At 69.6% G+C, this 16,576-nt stretch overlaps 5 protein-coding genes across 7 annotated transcripts in view; 3 read left to right on the forward strand and 2 right to left on the reverse strand.

Annotated features, from left to right (window-relative positions):
- The window catches only part of PAK4 (p21 (RAC1) activated kinase 4), a 26,724-nt gene extending 23,246 nt beyond the window's left edge, over positions 1–3,478 (reverse strand). For both annotated transcript variants that reach the window (XM_087729600.1, XM_087729602.1), the window contains exons 1-2: positions 3,287–3,478; positions 2,404–2,468 (exon numbers count right to left, since the gene is read on the reverse strand). The gene's annotated coding sequence lies outside the window, so the exon portion shown is untranslated. The remainder of the gene's footprint in view (positions 1–2,403; positions 2,469–3,286) is intronic.
- Positions 3,479–3,540: 62 nt separating this feature from the next.
- Positions 3,541–4,454, forward strand: MRPS12 (mitochondrial ribosomal protein S12). Its single transcript, XM_087729611.1, has 3 exons — positions 3,541–3,685; positions 3,791–3,872; positions 3,962–4,454. The coding sequence occupies exons 2-3, from the start codon at positions 3,824–3,826 to the stop codon at positions 4,363–4,365; spliced, it is 453 nt and encodes a 150-aa protein (XP_087585737.1). The 5' UTR covers positions 3,541–3,685; positions 3,791–3,823; the 3' UTR covers positions 4,366–4,454.
- Positions 4,455–4,992: 538 nt separating this feature from the next.
- On the forward strand, positions 4,993–9,010 carry SARS2 (seryl-tRNA synthetase 2, mitochondrial). Of its 2 annotated transcripts, XM_087729606.1 has the most exons (16): positions 4,993–5,214; positions 5,650–5,745; positions 5,825–5,854; positions 5,965–6,105; positions 6,184–6,238; positions 6,609–6,672; positions 6,766–6,871; positions 7,188–7,235; positions 7,318–7,426; positions 7,530–7,575; positions 7,710–7,797; positions 7,876–7,988; positions 8,064–8,157; positions 8,245–8,337; positions 8,431–8,496; positions 8,580–9,010. In XM_087729606.1, exons 1-16 carry the CDS (start codon positions 4,999–5,001, stop codon positions 8,706–8,708), a joined length of 1,494 nt encoding a protein of 497 aa, XP_087585732.1. In that variant the 5' UTR covers positions 4,993–4,998; the 3' UTR covers positions 8,709–9,010. The 2 variants fall into 2 exon arrangements, with proteins under 2 accessions (XP_087585732.1, XP_087585733.1); XM_087729607.1 differs by lacking the exon at positions 5,650–5,745.
- A 241-nt stretch (positions 9,011–9,251) lies between these two features.
- NFKBIB (NFKB inhibitor beta) lies at positions 9,252–11,277 on the reverse strand. The gene is made up of 6 exons (XM_087729608.1): positions 10,876–11,277; positions 10,603–10,708; positions 10,289–10,517; positions 9,978–10,066; positions 9,649–9,894; positions 9,252–9,481 (listed from the first exon to the last, which is right to left on the reverse strand). Exons 1-6 carry the CDS (start codon positions 11,166–11,168, stop codon positions 9,434–9,436), a joined length of 1,011 nt encoding a protein of 336 aa, XP_087585734.1. The 5' UTR covers positions 11,169–11,277; the 3' UTR covers positions 9,252–9,433.
- A 184-nt stretch (positions 11,278–11,461) lies between these two features.
- On the forward strand, positions 11,462–15,856 carry SIRT2 (sirtuin 2). Its single transcript, XM_087729724.1, has 16 exons — positions 11,462–11,519; positions 11,599–11,645; positions 11,766–11,805; positions 11,903–12,019; positions 12,116–12,157; positions 12,255–12,361; positions 12,488–12,544; positions 12,662–12,730; positions 12,822–12,951; positions 14,625–14,684; positions 14,756–14,811; positions 14,897–14,973; positions 15,060–15,111; positions 15,225–15,292; positions 15,465–15,531; positions 15,644–15,856. The coding sequence occupies exons 1-16, from the start codon at positions 11,504–11,506 to the stop codon at positions 15,812–15,814; spliced, it is 1,176 nt and encodes a 391-aa protein (XP_087585850.1). The 5' UTR covers positions 11,462–11,503; the 3' UTR covers positions 15,815–15,856.
- The last annotated feature ends 720 nt before the right edge of the window (positions 15,857–16,576 follow it).

Genomic DNA, 16,576 nt, shown 5'->3' on the forward strand with positions numbered 1-16,576 from the left:
GCACCAGAAAAACGTCCCGTCGACATTCGGAGGGAACCTTTTCTTCTCCAGCAGTGCTAAATTGGCCATGAAGGCCCTACGTAAGCTGTAACCACCAGCGGTGATGAAAAATTAGGCTTCCTCCACTCCCACCCCCTCTGCCAAACACCCACAAATTCCTAAATTATTCATTGGAAAAGTCAAGTGCGGAGGATCCGAGCCTGCAAAGCGAAAAGCACGTCACAGGGATGTTCCACGAACGTGCTCTGGAGCTGCCCCGTCCCAAACCTCGTCCCTTCCAGAGCCAATCTCCTTCGGTGCTGCTTTCCCCTCCTCGCTGCTCCCGCAGCTCCCAAGCGTGCGCCGTCCAGGTTTCAGGCTGCACTGATTTGCTCTGCTCATCCCCACAGCAATTCGCGAGACGTCAGCAGCGAAATCTCCACCTTCTAAACGGAGATGAACGTGCAAACCCACGGCTCGCAGAGCCCACGCATCAATAAACGAGTCACCAGCGTGGCAAGAAAGCGTGTTGAATAGTTCGGAGCAAAACCCTGGGTTTTTTTTATTTTTATAGTGATGGCTTCCTTCTGGCAGATTTGATAAGCACTGGTAAAATAAATGTCACCTCCACACATGCAAATAAAGATAACCAGGATCTGGAAAACATCTGGGAACTTGGCACAACACGGGAAGGGGAGCAGAGCAGTTTCCACTCGGCAGAGGTGAAACGCAACCCGAGCTGCCGCAACCCCACCGCCATCTTCCCGGGAAACTTCTGCCGCTATTCCAATGCCTGAATACATCCCAGTTAATTACCTTTATTCAGGAATCGCAGGGTGGTAACTCCTCAGCAGAGCCAGGAGGTTTCCGAGGGATCTTTCTAAAGGTGGTTTTAGCTGCTGGAAGATGACTCCGTGCGACACCGGCCACGGATTCGCACAGCCTCACGTTACACCCTTGCCAGGTACCACGTTTCAGTCCTATTCCTACGTGGCATTTAGCCGCAGCTCCCAAAAAACCTCCCTCAACCTGCACCGGGGACAATCCATACATCTAACAGGTTTATTTCTTAACCAGAACTAAAGATACTTGCCTTAAAAGGCTGCCAGGATTAGTTAATATTTGTACTGGCAGCCAGCAGCTAATTCTTTGGCCACTGTTCAAACTTTGGGGCTTTATTTAAAACCACCACCACCTTTTTTTTTTTTCTTTTTTTTCTCCACAGCTCTCCTAAGGTCGGTTGCATCTTCCCCACCGCTGCACTCCACAGCTGGGTATTCTCAATAAATCCAATTATTTACGAGCCTACTGTGTAGGGCGTTGCCAGAGTCCCTCCGCGGCTCTGCAGCCCACCCGGTTAATTGTTGCAAAACTCAGTAAATTACAGGGAAAACGCAACTAAAAACTAATCATGAAACTTTTCTTGTTTTCTTCTCGTTTCCCTTTGACAAACAAAGCACCACCGGCGATGGGAACACACAGAAAACTAAGCGCAGAGCACCCATTTCCAGCGGCAGATAACGTTTGGTTGAGTGAACGCGTGGGTACAGGGAAAGGAGTTACACAAATTAATAATTTCACAGCCCGAAAACCGCACCAGCGCTGGGCACGTGCTGCCTGCACTCCTGCCCGTCCATTCTCCGTCCCTGCTAACAACTTATCCAGGCGCTGCCACCACCGGCGCTGGCAGTTTTGGCCGGCACAGGGACCAGCACGGCACCGCTGCCCCGCGTTTACAGCCACGGCAGCGCCGCAGAGGACTTCGGAGACTGCAATTTCTATTCTTGCCCTGCTCCCGATGTGCCAAAACCGGGGCAAAACCCCATTTTTGAGGGGTTCGGCGTGAGACAGAGGAGTTACGGCAGCCCCGAGGGATGCCGTCTCCTGCGCGACAGCTGCCTCCAAACGCCCAGCCCAAAGTCACACGAGACACTGGAAAAATCCACCCCGGGGCTCTGCAGCTCAACCGACCGTTAATTCACCTGGCTGCCGCGGAGAGAAGCGCCCCGTGAACGCTAGTGGGTGTACGAAACCAGACAGAACCACGCAGATAAAAGACACCAGAAAAAAAACAATTCTTGGATGTCTCTCTGTGCTTCCTGCAACCTGCTCCTGCCCAGCTGGATCCCAGCGTGTTAGTGAGCGCATGGGGAGAGGGCTGATCCCATCTCCACACCCCAGAGAGCCGAGGAGGGCTTTTCTATGCCAACCTAATAGCGACAGCGGTCGTGCTTCTCCTGCTTCTCCTCCCTCCTGCGCTCGGGGAAGAGCATCAGACACACGCTGGCACAGAAAGACCCTTCTCCGATATCAGATCGCAAAGCACACACACAGAATAAGGACTTCTGAAGAGCGACACGCGGTGACAGGAGCCCTGGGGAGAAAGGGCTTCTCCAGGCAAATGATTTTGTCTCCGTTTCCTACCTGCGAGGAAGGGAAAACTCTTTTCCGACTCAGCTAAGCATGCCGGGATCCGCCGGTGAAAGACGCTGCATGAGAACAAGAGATTTCCGTAAGGCTCCCTGACACGCGGCCCGGCACGGTGCCTAGACCGCAATACCCCGTAACCCACAATTTTAACTATTTTTAGGACAAGGAGTGTTCGGAGGAAGGCAGAGCCCTATCCCTACCCTTCCCTCGGTCTCCCCGCCCGCTGCCAGCGCTCCTCCTGCCTCGCCTTGAATTCCAGGGCTCCTCTCCACGCCCGGGCTCAACCCACCTGCCCTGCCCGGGCTCCCCTCCCAGCCTCCTGCCGCTCGCCCCGCCAGCCCCGAGGGTCTGGGCAGGCCCCATGCCCCCCTCCCCAGTTTCTCCGCTTTCCCTGAGGCCACGCAGCTCCCTTGTCCCCCGCTCCCCGCCCCCTGGCCCAGCTCCCACCCCAGCTCCTCAGGAGCCCCCCAAACCCCGCTCCGCACTCTCTCACACCCCCTTTCTTTGGCCCAGGGCTCCCCCAGCCTCTCCCCCCCAGCCTCCTTCCCCCAGGACCCTCAACCCTTCACACCACCTCCTCCCCGGGCCACTCAGCCCCTCACCCCCCCTTCCCCCCAAAACCCCCAACCCCTCAGCACCCTCCCTCCCCATAGCCCCCACCCCCCTATCCCCCCGTTCAGCCCCTCTCCCATCTCCTCTCTCCCTCAGACTCCCAGCCCCAGTCTCCCCCTTTCTCCCCTCAGGCCCTCCCATCTCCCCTCAGGCCCCCCAAAGTCCCCTTCCCCCGAGGCCCCTGTGCCCCCCTCCAGCCTCCCCTTCTCCTCAGGCTCCTCCACGTCCCTCTCAGGCCCTCGCCTCCCCTTCGGCCCCCGCTCACCCCTCACGACGAGCCCAGCGCTGCCACTTCCCCCCCCCCCGCCGCTCACTCGGCCGCCGCCATGTTGCGATCGAGCCGCATCCGGGCACCCGCCCTGCCCGCGTTCCCCCGGCAACAGGCTCCGCCCCCTAAGGCGGGGCACAGATGGAGGGCGGGGCCTCGTGTGGGGAAGGCGGGGCATAGGGCGGGGTCTCGGGCGGGGACGGCGGGGCCCCGCACAACGGTTTGACCCCACCGCGCACCCGTAGGAGAGGTGGTGGTCAGGGGCTAAAGGAGAATGTGGCCAATCACAGAGCGAAAGGCGGGAGATTGGCGCTCCCGCTGTCCAATCAGAGCGCGGCGCGGCGGGAAAGGCGGCAGCAGGGGGGTAGTAGGGCGCTAAGATGGCGGCGGTGTGAGGTGAGCGCGGCGGTGCCGGTCTCTGGTGCGGGCCCCGGCCCCGGCCCCGGCCCCGGCCGGGCTGCTGCCCCTCGGGGAGCGCTAACCGGGCGTTTCCCCCCTCAGGCCCCGCCGGTTGCGCTGCTGCGGGCCCGTAGGATGCCGCTCCGCGCTCTGCTGAGGGCCACGGCCTCGCTGCGCGGCTGCGGTGCGTATCCCGCCTCGCTCCCCGTCCCCGCCCGGGGCCCTTCGAGCCGCCCGCCGCCGCTGACCCCCTCTCTCTGTTCTCCTCCGCAGCCGCCGGGGCGCTCCTCGCCGCCGTGCCCGGGAGGCGGCCGGTGCCCCTGTGCCCGCAGCAGGCCGGCGGCATGGCCACCCTCAACCAGATGCACCGGCAGGGCCGGCCCAAGCCGCCCCCTCCCAAGCTGGGGGCCACCTTCGGCCGCCCCCAGCTGAAGGGGGTGGTGATCAAGAACCTGATCCGGAAGCCCAAGAAGCCCAACTCGGCCAACCGCAAATGCGCCCGGGTGCGGCTGAGCAACGGGAAGGAGGTGGTGTGCTTCATCCCCGGGGAGGGCCACAACCTGCAGGAGCACCACGTCGTGCTGGTGCAGGGCGGCCGCACGCAGGACCTGCCGGGGGTGAAGCTCACCATCGTGCGGGGCAAGTACGACTGCGCCCACGTCCAGAAGAAGAAGTGAGGGGAGGGAGCGGGGCCGGGCCCCTCTGCGCCGGGGGGGAGCGCGCTGGTCCTTTGCCGTGCCCATTAAAGGCTGTTGCTGTGCGAGGAGTGCTGTGCAGTGGTGCTGGGGGGCGCTGGGGGGGACCTGGGGACACTGGGAAGGGGTCTTGCGGGGCGCCTGGGATGACCTGGGGACACTGGGAAGGGATCTGGGAGGACCTGGAGGCACTGGGAAGGGGTCCGAGGACACTGGGGGGTCCTGGGTACACTAGAAAGGGATCGGGGAGGAGCTGGGGGCACTGAGAAGGGGCCTGGGGATACTGGGAAGGGATTTGGGAGGAGCTCGGGACACTGGGGGGTCCTGGGGACACTGGGAAGGAGCCTGGGAGGAGCTGGGGGCACTGGGAAGGGGCCTGGGGGTACTGGGAAGGGACCTGGGAGGACCTGGGGCCACTGGGAAGGGATTTGGGAGGAGCTGGGGGCACTGGGAAGGGATTTGGGAGGAGCTGGGGGCACTGGGAAGGGGCCTGGGCACAGCCCGGGGTAGGAGCCGGGAGGGGGCGTGGCCAGAGCGCTCCAGGGGGGCGTGTTCGAGCCTCAGCCCCGCCCCTTCCGCCACGTGACGCCTGCCAGACCCGCGCCGGTGTCCAAGATGGCGGCGCCCAGGGCGCTGGCGGCGGCGCGGCGGGCGGCGGCACGGGGCTGGCGGGGGGCGGGGGGCGGGGCCGGGGCCCCGGGGCGGAGCCGCCTCTACGAGCACGTGCGGGAGGGCCTGAGCGCGCGGCCGCAGCTGGACGTGGCGGCGCTGAGCGAGCGGGAGCTGGAGCGGCGGCGGGGGCCGCTGCGGGGGGGCGACCTGCGCGAGATCGTGAGCGGGGCGGGGCCCGAGCGGGGGGGCGGGGCCTTCTGGGTTGGGCGGGGCTGCCGGGAGGAGGTGGGGGCAGAGGGGGCGGGGCTGCCGGGGAGGGGCGGGGCCTTTCGGGTGGGGGGTCTGGCATGAGGGTCTGCGCGGAGGGGCGGGGCTTTCGCGGTGGGCGGGGCTCTATGGGGGCATGGCCTCGGAGGCACGGTCAGTCTGTTGAAGGGGCGGGGTTTATTATAGGGGCGTGGCCTCGTGGCAGGTGGGGCTTGCCGCGGTGGACAGGGTCTGCAGGGGCAGGGCGGGGCTTAAGTGGAGGGGGTGGAGCCCAGGGTAATGGGCGGGGCTTTTGGCATGGCTGGGGGCTCCGGGGAAGGGCTGTGTGTCCTGGTGGGGCGGGGCTTGTGCGTGAGGGGGCGTGCCCACCGCCGGCCCCGCCCCCAGGTGCGGACCTGGTCCCGGCTGGGGGAGGTGCGGGCCAGCATCGCCCGCCTGGAGACCGAGAAGGGGCAAGTGGCCCAGGGCGTGCGGGCCCTGATGGTGAGACACCCCCCCCCCCCCGGGACCCCTGGGACCCCCCCGGGTCCCCCCAGCCACCTCCCACCGCTCTCTCCCGCAGGCCGCCCACGACAAGGAGACGGCGGAGGCGGTAGGGAGCCGGGGGGGCGCGGGGAGGGGGTCCCCGCTGCCAGGCGGGGGTGCTGGGGGGCGTGTGTGTCCCCCCCCCCCCGCCGGGCCCCCAGCCCCGTGTCCCCGCAGCTCCCCGGGTATGCGGTGCTGCGGGCCCGCGGCCGCCAGATCCGGCTGGAGCTGCAGGCGCTGCTGGCCGAGGAGGCCGCCCTGGACGAGCGCTTCTACCTCAAGGCCCTGCAGCTCCCCAACCGCACCCACCCCGAGGCGGTGAGCTGGGGGGGGGGGGCAGCTCCGGGAAGGGGGCACCGCGTCCCCCCGCACCCCTGACACCCCCTCTTCCCCCAGCCTGTTGGGGACGAGAGCCAGGCCCGCGTGCTGGAGGTGGTGGGAGAGAAGCCAGGTACGCCAGGGCGGCCGTGCCTCGGTTTCCCTGCGGGGGTTTGGGGACGAGGAGGGTCCCCCGGGGCTGAGGGGGGCGAGGAGGAGGAGGGTTCCTCCACGTGAGGGGGATTTCTGGCAGGGGCGAGGAGGAGGAAGGCTTGGGGGGGGGGGGGGAAGAAGAGGGTCCCTGGGGTGAGGAAGGCTTGGGGGGCGTGGAGGAGGGTCCTGGGGTGAGGAAGAGGAGGGTCCCTGGGGTGAGGAAGGCTTGGGGGGCGTGGAGGAGGGTCCTGGGGTGAGGAAGAAGGGGGTCCCTGGGGCAAAGAAGGCTTTGGGGAGGAAGAGGAGGGTGCCCGAGGCGAGGAAGGCTCCCCACGCTTCTCTCCCCGCAGCGTTTGACTTCAAGCCGAAGGGACACCTGGAGCTGGGCGAGGGGCTGGACATCATCCGCCAGCGGTGAGCACCCACGGGCGCCGGGGCGGGGGCACCCGGGCGTCACACGTGTCCCCCGTGACACGCGTGTGCGTGTGTCCCCACCCCGCGATGCAGGCGCCTGTCGCACGTCTCGGGGCACCGCTCCTACTACCTGTGCGGGGCCGGCGCCCTGCTGCAGCACGCGCTCGTGCGCTTCGCCATGGCCAAGCTGCTACCCAAGGTACGGGGGTGCCCAGGAGGGGTGGGGGGGGTCAGGAGGGTCTTGGGGGGGTCAGGAGGATCTGGGGGGTCCTGGGGGGGTATAAGAAGGGTCTGGGGGGGACCAGGAGGGACTTGGGGGGGACAGGAGGATGTGGGGGCTCCTGGGGGGGTGTCAGAAGGTTCAGGAAGGGGGTCAGGAGGGTCCTGGGGGGGCCCAGGAGGGTCTTCTGGATCCTAGGGTGGGTCAGATGGGTCTGGGGGGCACCAGGAGGGTCCCAGGGGGGCTCAGGAGGGTCTGGGGGGGACCCCACTCCCCCGACACCCCTTTTCCCCAGGGGTTCCTGCCCATGACGGTCCCCGACCTGCTGCGAGGCGCCGTCTTCGTGAGTGCCACCCCCGTCCCTGCATCCCCCTGCCCCGTGACGGCTCTGTCCCCCCCCCGTGACCCCCCGTCCCCCCTCGCAGGAGGGCTGCGGCATGCAGCCCAATGCCACCCCCTCGCCCGTCTACAACATCGACCCCTCCCGCTTCGAGGACCTCTGCCTGGCCGGCACCTCCGAGGTGGGGATCGCAGGTGAGGAGAAACGGGGCGAAAACCGGGGGAAATGGGGTCACCTGTGTGTTCGGGGGGGCTCCAGGAGCCCCGCAGCCCCCCCCGGCCCATCCCTTTGCTGCAGGGTACTTCATGGACCATGCCGTGCGGCTGCAGGACTTGCCCATCAGGTAGGGGGTCCCCAGGGGCACCCCTCCCCAGGAGCCCCCCCATTCCCTGCTGGGGGGGGACCCTGGGGACCCCCCACCCCTTCCCGGGGGGGACCCGGGGGTCCAGGGGGTCCTCACCCCCTCGCCCTGGCCAGGGTCGTCTGCTCCAGCACCTGCTACCGGGCCGAGACTGACACGGGGCGGGAGCCATGGGGGCTCTACCGCGTCCACCAGTTCACCAAGGTACTGGGAGAACTGGGGGAAGGACCCTGGCGTCCGGGCGGGGTGTGGAGGGGGGGACATCGTCCCCTGTCCCCGCAGGTGGAGATGTTCGGGGTGACGGCGGCAGAGAGCGGGACCGAGAGCGAGGCGCTGCTGGCCGAGTTCCTGGCTCTGCAGAAGGAGATTTTCTCCGAGCTGGGACTGCACTACCGGTGAGGGCGGGGGGCTCATCCCCGCGTCCCCCCCAGCCGCGCGCGTCCCCCCGCTGACGGCCCCGCTCCCTGCAGCGTCCTCGACATGCCCACGCAGGAGCTGGGGCTCCCCGCCTACCGCAAGTTCGATATCGAAGCCTGGATGCCCGGACGGGGCAAATACGGGGAGGTGAGGGCAACCGGCGGGGGGGCAAAGTGCCGCGGGGGGGGTTCCCAAATGCCTGCGAACCCCCTTTGCCCCCCCTTCTCCCCCCAGATCTCCAGCGCCTCCAACTGCACGGACTACCAGAGCCGGCGCCTCAACATCATGTACAGCGACGGGGCCGGGCGGCTGCGGCACGCGCACACGGTGGGCGATGGGGGGGGTGTGGGGGGCAATCCCCGCCCCGGGGGGTCCCCGAGCCCCTCTGCCCCCCGTTAACCCCCCCAGGGCCCTCCGCAGGTGAACGGCACTGCCTGCGCCGTCTCCCGGATGCTCATCGCTCTCCTGGAATGCAACCAGCTGCCGGTGGGTGCTGGGGGGGACTGGGGGGCACCCCAGGGTGCTGGGGGGGTGCAAGGCGGGGGGCTCACCCTGCTCTGCACCCCCAGGATGGCCGCGTCCGCGTGCCCCCCGCCCTGCAGCCCTTCGTCGGCCAGGCCGTGCTCGCCCAGCCCCCGGCCCCGCTGCTGCGCTACATCGGGCCCAACCAGCCCCGGGGGGGCCGCGAGGTGCCCTGAGTCGGGGGGGACCCCGAGGCGGCCCCCGCCTCACACCCCGAGCCCGGGGAGACACCGTGTCCCCCCAGGGCACCCCAAGTGCTGGAGGAACACCTGAGGGGGCCCCCACGCCGCCTGGGACACAGGGGCAGAAGGGACGCAGAAGAAAGACGGACAGCGCCACGCATGGGGACAGGGACGTACAGACACAGGGACACATCCCACGGGGACACACGGACATGGGACACATAGACACGGGGGGACACGGGGCCCCGCAGTGTTAACGAGCCCCTGCAATAAACACCGCCCTCGCCCCCCCAAGAGCTTCGGCCCGTGCTCCTCCGTGCTTTCGCCTGAGCGAGCGCACACACACACTCCGTGCACGCGTGCCTTTACGCACACGCAGCCCCTATCCGAGAAACTGGGGAGACTGGGAGGCTGCTGGGGGGACAAGGAGGATCCCGGGGGGGTCACACTGGTCACGGGGACCCCGGGGACGGCTGTGACCCCCTGCCTGGTGCTGATGCCGGGAGGAAGAGGAGGAGGAGGGGGGCGGCGGGGGGCTGCGCGGTGGCCGAACACCTCTTTATTTTACAACAACTGATATAAATCCTCTATGCTACGACCGGGACCAGGGGGAGAGAGGGTTGGGTAGGGGGGAGCGGGGGCTCCCCCAAAGTCCAGCCAACGGCATCGGGAGCCCCCGGATAAATAGGGGGAGACTCGGGGGGGCATCGGGGGGGCCGTCAGTCCATGCAGCGCCCGCTGTTGATGACAATATCGTCGTATTCTTCCTGGGGGGACACACACCCAGCGCTCAGTACCCCCCCAGAGCCTCAGGGGGGCTGCGGGGAGCAAGGCGAGCCCCCCTCGAGTTTGGCAGCAAGGCAAGCCCCCCCCATCGGCACAGCGCAGGAGCCGAGGGGATTTTGGGGCGCGCGGTGGGTCGGGGAGCACTTACGTCGCTGTTGTCGCCCTCGCCCTCGTCGGAGCTGTCCTCGGAGTCTGCGGGGGGCTCCTGCGCCCCGAAATCCCGCAGCAGCTGGGGCAGGCGGGGGTCGGGGCGGTGGCGGGCGCTGTAGAGGGGGGTGTACCCCACGTACATGCGGGCGGCGGGGTCGGCGCCGGCGCGCAGCAGGCACTCGGCCACCTCAAGGCTCTGCGCCTCCACCGCCAGGTGCAGGGGGCTGCGGCCGCAGCTGGGCTCCTGGGGGGGGAAAAGGGGGGTCAGGGGGGCTCGGGGGGGCGCAGGGGACCCCTGTATTCCCCCCCGCGTGGGGCAGCGCTCACCGCCTTGTTGAGGTCGGCGCCAGCGCTCAGCAGCAGCTCCACCATCTCCAGGTCTTTGCGGAGGACGGCGACATGGAGGGGGGTGTAACCTGCCAGGGAGGGGAGCGGGGGTGTCGCTGCGGCCCCCCAGTCCCACGGAGGATCCCCAGCCCCACAGCATCGTCCCCCCCAAGCCCATGTCCCCGTGCCATGGTTCCACAGTGTGGCCCCCGCCTGAAACCGTGCCCCTCTCTTCCCCCACGGCAGCCCCATGCCGTCCTCCCACCCTCCACCGCGTCCCCCCGCCACGGCCGCGTCCCCCCGCCCCGCACCATCGTAGTTGACGCTGTCGAGCTGGGCGCGCGCCTCCTCGTCGTGGGGCGCCGGGGGGGTCCGGGAGGGTCCCAGCAGGTTTCGGGCGCAGCCCCTGCGTCCCTCGCGGCAGGCGAGGTGCAGCGCCGTGTGCCCCCCCCTCTCCTGCACGCACAACCCCGCGCCCGCTGCCCGCAGCTTCCGCACGAAGCCGGAGAGGCCCAGGATGACGGCGATGTGCAGGGCCGTCTGCGGGGAGAGAGACCCCTCAGGCGGGGGGTGCGGGGGGCGTGGGGAGGCCGGGGGGCCCCCAACCCGCCTCCCCCTTCCCCACCTGCCCCAGGTCGTTCTGCAGGTCCAGGTACTCGGTGCCCTCCGTGTACTGCAGGATGGAGTCCAGGAAAGCTTCGTGTTCGTGGATGACGGCCAAGTGCAGGGCTCTGGGAGCAGGGGGACGGCGTTAGGGGGGGTCCTGCCGACCCCCAGCCCCGAGGCGGGGCAGGAGCCGCTGCCAGAGCCCTCCCGGGACCGGGTCCCCCCCCACCCCGCGCAGGGCAGCAGCGTCTCCCCACCGGACGGCGGGGGTCCCGCCTCCGCCCGCACTCACGTATCACCGTCCTCGGTGAGGAAGCCCAGGACGTGCTGCAGCCAGGCCGCGGGGTCCACGGCGGAGGCCGGCGGCGACGACGCTACCGCCGCCTCCTCGGGAGGCTCAGCGAGGCCTGCGGCCGCCGTGACGGGGCCCGGGGCCGGGCCGGGGCTGGCGGGGCCGGGGCTGGCGGGCAGCGGCCCCAGCTGCCCCTCGCCCAGCGAGCCCAGGCCGCTGTCGCACCACTCATCGCCCTCGGGCCGCTTCACCTCACCGGGAAGCGCCGGCGCCGCCGCCTCCGCGGCCGCCATGCCGGGCCGCCGGGCTGGGCCGCGCTCAGGGCCGCGCCGCCATGGGGCCGCCGCCGCTGTCCCGGGAAATCCCCGCCGGGCCCGGCGATGGCGGCCGCGCGGGGCCTGCCGGGACCCGTAGTCCTCATACCACTTCCGGGGCGGGGCGCGCAAAGCACGCCGGGAAACGCGGCGCTCTCAGCCTATCAGCTCCGCCCGCGGGGTATGCCGGGAGGTGTGGCGGCAGCGGTGGGGGCGGGCGGCGCGGTGCACGCCGGGAGGCGCGGCGCTCTCAGCCTATCAGCGCTGGCCGCGGGGCACGCCGGGAGGTGTGGCCGGGGCAGCGGCCGGCGCCCATGGCCGAGCCGGACGGTAACGGGGGGCGGCGGACGGCGGCGGGGGAACCCCCCCCGGGCCGCCCCCGCTGAGCCCTCCCCTCCCTCTCCCCCAGCTCCCGGTGCCCGCGGGGACGAGGCGGAGCAGGACGCGGAGTCGCCGGTGAGCGCCCGGCGGTGCGCGTCCCCTCCCGGTACCGGTGGCCAGGCCCCGGTTAGGCCTGCCCGGTGGATGGAGCTCCCCCGCCGTCACCCCCTGATCCCCCCCTCCGCTCTCCCGCAGGCCTCCGACACCGAGCCCGGCGCTTCGGGCGACTCTGAAAGTAGGTGCGGGGGGCCCGGCCCGGGGGGCGGCGAGGCCCCGCTCCCGGGGCGGCGGCGGGGGGGTCCCGGTGGCTGATCGTCCTCCCGCCGGTGCAGTGGAGCTGCTGCGGAGCCTCCTGTCCCGGACGCTGGGGCTGGGCGGGGAGAAACCGGAGAAGGTGCTGGACGAGCTGACACTGGAGGGAGTGAGCCGGTTCCTGCGGAGCGAGAGATGTACGGGGGGGGGACCGGGGGGACCGGGAGGGGTCCGGGGGGGTCCGGGGGGGGTTTGGGGTGCCCCCCCTCAGCCCCCATCTCCCCCCACCCCAGGTAAGAACGTCGTGGGCATGGTGGGCGCCGGGATCTCCACTTGTGAGTATGGTTTTGGGGGGGGGGGGAGTGGGCACCGATCGGGGGGTCCCGGTACCGGGGGGGGGGGGGGGCCTGACGTGGCCCCCGCCCCCCCCAGCCGCTGGGATCCCCGATTTCCGCTCGCCCGGCACCGGGCTCTACGCCAACCTGCAGAGCTACGACCTGCCCTACCCCGAAGCCATCTTCGAGATCGGCTTCTTCAAGGTAGCGGCCCCCCCCCCCCCCCCCCGATGCTTTTGCCGGGGTCCCGGTCCTCCCGGGGGGGGGTCCCGGTCCTCCCGGGGGCTCCGAGGCCCCCCCGTCCCCTGAGCGCAGCCTCTCCCCCCGCAGCAACACCCCGAGCCCTTCTTCGCCCTGGCGCGGGAGCTCTACCCGGGGCAGTTCAAGGTAAGACCCCTCCCCAGCCTCAGTTTCCCCTCGCTCTGGTGTGCGTCCCCCCCAAAAAAAAAGTCCCCGGGGGCTCCCCCCTTCCCAAAACTGACCCCCCACTCCCTCCGCCCGCAGCCCACCGTCTGTCACTACTTCATGCGGCTGTTGCAGGAGAAGGGGCTGCTGCTGCGCTGCTACACCCAGGTAGGGACCCCCGGTCCCGGGCAGGGGGTTTTGGGGGTCCCGGGGGGGGGGGGTGTTTGGCACCCCCCACCCTGCACCCCGCTCCCCACAGAACATCGACACGCTGGAGCGGGTGGCGGGGCTGGAGCCCGAGCTGCTGGTGGAGGCCCACGGCACCTTCTTCACCTCCCACTGCCTGCGCCCCTCCTGCCGCCAGCCCTACAGCCTGCGCTGGATGAGGGGTACGGGGGGCGGGGGACCCCCCCGGGGGGGCTCCAGCCCCGGGATGGGGCCCTAACGGGAGCCTGTTCTCCCCCAGCGTCCCCCCCCGTGCCCCCTTGTCCCCCCCTGTCCCCTACTTGTGTCCCCCTGTCCCCCCCCATGTCCCCCTGTCCCCTCCCCATCTCCCTCTGTGTCCCCCCCGTGCCCCCTGTGTCCCCCTGTCCCCCCCATGTCCCCCTGTCCCCTCCCCGTCTCCCTCTGTGTCCCCCCCGTGCCCCTCTATGTCCCCCCCGTGCCCCCCTGTCCCCCCCATGTCCCCCTGTCCCCTCCCCGTCTCCCTCTGTGTCCCCCCCGTGCCCCTCTATGTCCCCCCCGTGCCCCCCTGTCCCCCCCATGTCCCCCTGTCCCCTCCCCATCTCCCTCTGTGTCCTCCCCGTGCCCCTCTATGTCCCCCCCATGCCCCCTGTGTCCCCGTGTCCCCCTGTCCCCTCTCCGTCTCCCTCTCTGTCCCCCCCGTGCCCCTCTATGTCTCCCCCGTGTCCCCCTGTCCCCCCCATGTCCCCCTGTCCCCTCCCCGTCTCCCTCTGTGTCCTCCCCGTGCCCCTCTATGTCCCCCTCGTGCCCCCGTGTCCCCCCCATGTCCCCCTGTCCCCTCCCCGTCTCCCTCTGTGTCCCCCCGTGCCCCTCTATGTCTCCCCCGTGTCCCCCTGTCCCCCCCATGTCCCCCTGTCCCCTCCCCGTCTCCCTCTGTGTCCCCCCCGTGCCCCTCTATGTCCCCCTCGTGCCCCCCTGTCCCCCCCATGTCCCCCTGTCCCCTCTCCGTCTCCCTCTGTGTCCCCCCCGTGCCCCTCTATGTCCCCCCCGTGCCCCCTGTGTCCCCCTGTCCCCCCCATGTCCCCCTGTCCCCTCCCCGTCTCCCTCTGTGTCCCCCCCGTGCCTCTCTATGTCCCCCCCATGCCCCCCTGTGTCCCCATGTCCCCCTGTCCCCTCCCCGTCTCCCTCTCTGTCCCCCCCTGTGCCCCTCTATGTTCCCCCGTGTCCCCCTGTCCCCCCCATGTCCCCCTGTCCCCTCCCCATCTCCCCGTGTCCTCCCCGTGCCCCTCTATGTCCCCCCCGTGTCCCCCCCATGTCCCCCTGTCCCCTCCCCGTCTCCCTCTCTGTCCCCCCCTGTGCCCCTCTATGTCTCCCCCGTGTCCCCCTGTCCCCCCCATGTCCCCCTGTCCCCTCCCCGTCTCCCTCTGTGTCCTCCCCGTGCCCCTCTATGTCCCCCCCGTGTCCCCCTGTCCCCCCCATGTCCCCCTGTCCCCTCCCCGTCTCCCTCTGTGTCCCCCCCGTGCCCCTCTATGTCTCCCCCGTGTCCCCCTGTCCCCCCCATGTCCCCCTGTCCCCTCCCCGTCTCCCTCTGTGTCCCCCCCGTGCCCCTCTATGTCCCCCTCGTGCCCCCCTGTCCCCCCCATGTCCCCCTGTCCCCTCCCCGTCTCCCTCTGTGTCCCCCCCGTGCCCCTCTATGTCCCCCCCGTGTCCCCCTGTCCCCCCCATGTCCCCCTGTCCCCTCCCCGTCTCCCTCTGTGTCCCTCCCCGTGCCCCTCTATGTCCCCCCATCTCCCCCGTCCCCCCTTGTCCCTCTGTCGTCTCCCCCCTGTCCCCCTCCCCCTGTCCCCCCACTGAGCTCTCCCGTCCCCGTCTCTTCCAGAACGGATTTTCTCCTCCCTCGTCCCCAAATGCGAGAAGTGCCAGAGTGTGGTGAAACCCGGTGAGTTGGGGGGCGGGGGGGCGCCTGGGGCCCCCCCCCCAGCCCTCCCGCTCACCTCCCGCCCCCCCCAGACATCGTTTTTTTCGGGGAGAGCCTCCCCTCGCGCTTCTTCACCCTCCTGCAGTCGGTGAGTGGGTTGGGGGAGTGGCCCTGCAGCCCCCCTCGGATCGGGGACGCCGGTGGCCCCGCGGTGACGCCCCCCCTCCCCGCAGGACTTCCAAAAGGTCGACCTGCTCATCATCATGGGCACCTCGCTGCAGGTCCAGCCCTTCGCCTCCCTCGTCGGCAGGTCGGACCCCCACCCTGGGACCCCCCCGGGACCCCCCCCGGGCCCCCTGCTGCCCCCCATGACCGTCCCCTCCTCTCCCCCCGCAGGGTCCCCACCAACACCCCCCGCCTCCTCATCAACAAGGAGAAGACGGGGCAGGTGAGGGGCAGAGGGGTTTGGGGGGCTGCTAAAGCGGGAGGGGGCATCTTGGGGGCACTGGGGGGGCAGGGGCTGCTGCCCCCCACCCATCACCCTCATTTCCCCCCCCCCAGAGCGACCCTCTGATGTCCCTCATGGGCTTCGGCTGCGGCATGGACTTCGATTCGGACAAGGCTTACAGGCAGGGGGGGGTTGGGGGGAACTGGGGGGACCCTCGGGGGGCTGGGAGGCCTGGCTTCTGCGAGGGTCAGCGCCCCCAGCTCCGCACGCCGTAGGGGGGTGCGGGGGGGTCAGGGACCCCCCCAGGGTGGCTCTGGGGACCCCCCCTCCCACGGGTCCCTCTGTCACCGCAGGGACGTGGCCTGGCTGGGGGAGTGCGACGCTGGCTGCCTGGCGCTGGCCGAGCTGCTGGGCTGGAAGGTACCTCCCCCCACACCCCGCGGCGGTTTGGGGGGCTCCCGGCCTCCACAGCCCCCTCTCCGTCCGAGCTGTGCCCCCCCCACACTCACCGTCCCCATCCTTGTCCCCACAGAAGGAACTGGAGGAGTTGGTGAGGAGGGAGCATGCCGCCATCGATGCCAAGGCCGCCCAGGAGAGCGACGCCAAGGCCCGGGGAGGCGATGGCAAGGCCCTGGGGGGCGATGGCGAGACCCCGGGGGACGCTGGCAAGCGCCAGGGGGGCAGCCAGGACCCCCCGCCGTAGCGTGGCGGGGCCTTGACATTAAATGGCAACAGAGGCAGGTTATTGGCCTGGTCTGTTCCCTTCTGGGGGCTGGGGGGGGACCCGGGGTTTGGGTGGGAGGGGGGCGGTTTGGGCCCCCTCCACGTCCCCACCAGGGAGCAGGGGAGTCACTGGTTACTGGGACGTACTGGGGCAGGGGGTCCCCGGGATGCTGGGCAGTACTGAGGGGGCACTGCGGGGGTCACTGGTTATTGGGGGTTACTGGGCTGGGGGTGCCCAGTTACTGGGGGGTACTGGGGTGGGGGGGATCCCAGTTACCGGGGGGTACTGGCGAGGGGGGGGCCAATGGGGGTGGGAACTGGGGTGTAATGGCGGTACTGGGGGTACTGGGACACCAGGGCTGCTCCCGCCAGCAGGGCACAGCCGGGGGGGCTCCCCCCGTCACCATGGAGACCGTGAACCCCCATTTTCTTGCCTTCCCCCAGTATTTGTGCAATAAAGCGTTTTATTTGCGAAACCTGGCTGCGTCCTGGCGGGTCCCTGCCCGGCTCCGGGGGTTCCCGCCTGCCCTGAGGGGGCGCGGTGGGCAGGGCCAGCGCCAATGGGAGCGGGCCAATCCGAAGTGAAGGCTGAGGGAGGCGGCCAGTCAGGATGCGGGGCGGCAGGCGTGGGGGTTTGATAGGCGGTAGGGTTAGCCAATAGGTGGGGGGCTATCCTGGCGGGAGAGGCTGAGGAGGTTGCGAGAGGCGTGAGAGGAGCCAATCAGCGCCCAGAACGGTTGAT

This window comes from Nipponia nippon, unplaced genomic scaffold (genome assembly GCF_047370975.1).
Source record: "Nipponia nippon isolate SJK-2023a ecotype South Korea unplaced genomic scaffold, ASM4737097v1 scaffold_46, whole genome shotgun sequence".
In the NCBI taxonomy this organism is placed as follows: domain Eukaryota; kingdom Metazoa; phylum Chordata; class Aves; order Pelecaniformes; family Threskiornithidae; genus Nipponia; species Nipponia nippon.

Excerpts from the sequence above, each read along its gene's own strand:
- NFKBIB (XM_087729608.1), bottom strand. The coding sequence starts at position 11,168 with ATGGCGGCCGCGGAGGCGGCGGCGCCGGCGCTTCCCGGTGAGGTGAAG. Across the intron at positions 10,518-10,602 it reads TGCAGAACGACCTGGGGCAG|ACGGCCCTGCACATCGCCGT; the intron begins GTGGGGAAGGGG and ends CTCTCCCCGCAG. Across the intron at positions 9,482-9,648 it reads GCGAGGGCGACAACAGCGAC|GAAGAATACGACGATATTGT; the intron begins GTAAGTGCTCCC and ends GTGTCCCCCCAG.
- SARS2 (XM_087729606.1), top strand. The coding sequence starts at position 4,999 with ATGGCGGCGCCCAGGGCGCTGGCGGCGGCGCGGCGGGCGGCGGCACGG. Across the intron at positions 5,215-5,649 it reads GGGGCGACCTGCGCGAGATC|GTGCGGACCTGGTCCCGGCT; the intron begins GTGAGCGGGGCG and ends CCCCGCCCCCAG. Across the intron at positions 6,239-6,608 it reads GGTGGTGGGAGAGAAGCCAG|CGTTTGACTTCAAGCCGAAG; the intron begins GTACGCCAGGGC and ends CTCTCCCCGCAG.
- SIRT2 (XM_087729724.1), top strand. Across the intron at positions 11,646-11,765 it reads AGCAGGACGCGGAGTCGCCG|GCCTCCGACACCGAGCCCGG; the intron begins GTGAGCGCCCGG and ends GCTCTCCCGCAG. Across the intron at positions 15,112-15,224 it reads ACAAGGAGAAGACGGGGCAG|AGCGACCCTCTGATGTCCCT; the intron begins GTGAGGGGCAGA and ends CCCCCCCCCCAG.
- MRPS12 (XM_087729611.1), top strand. The coding sequence starts at position 3,824 with ATGCCGCTCCGCGCTCTGCTGAGGGCCACGGCCTCGCTGCGCGGCTGC. Across the intron at positions 3,873-3,961 it reads GGCCTCGCTGCGCGGCTGCG|CCGCCGGGGCGCTCCTCGCC; the intron begins GTGCGTATCCCG and ends TCTCCTCCGCAG.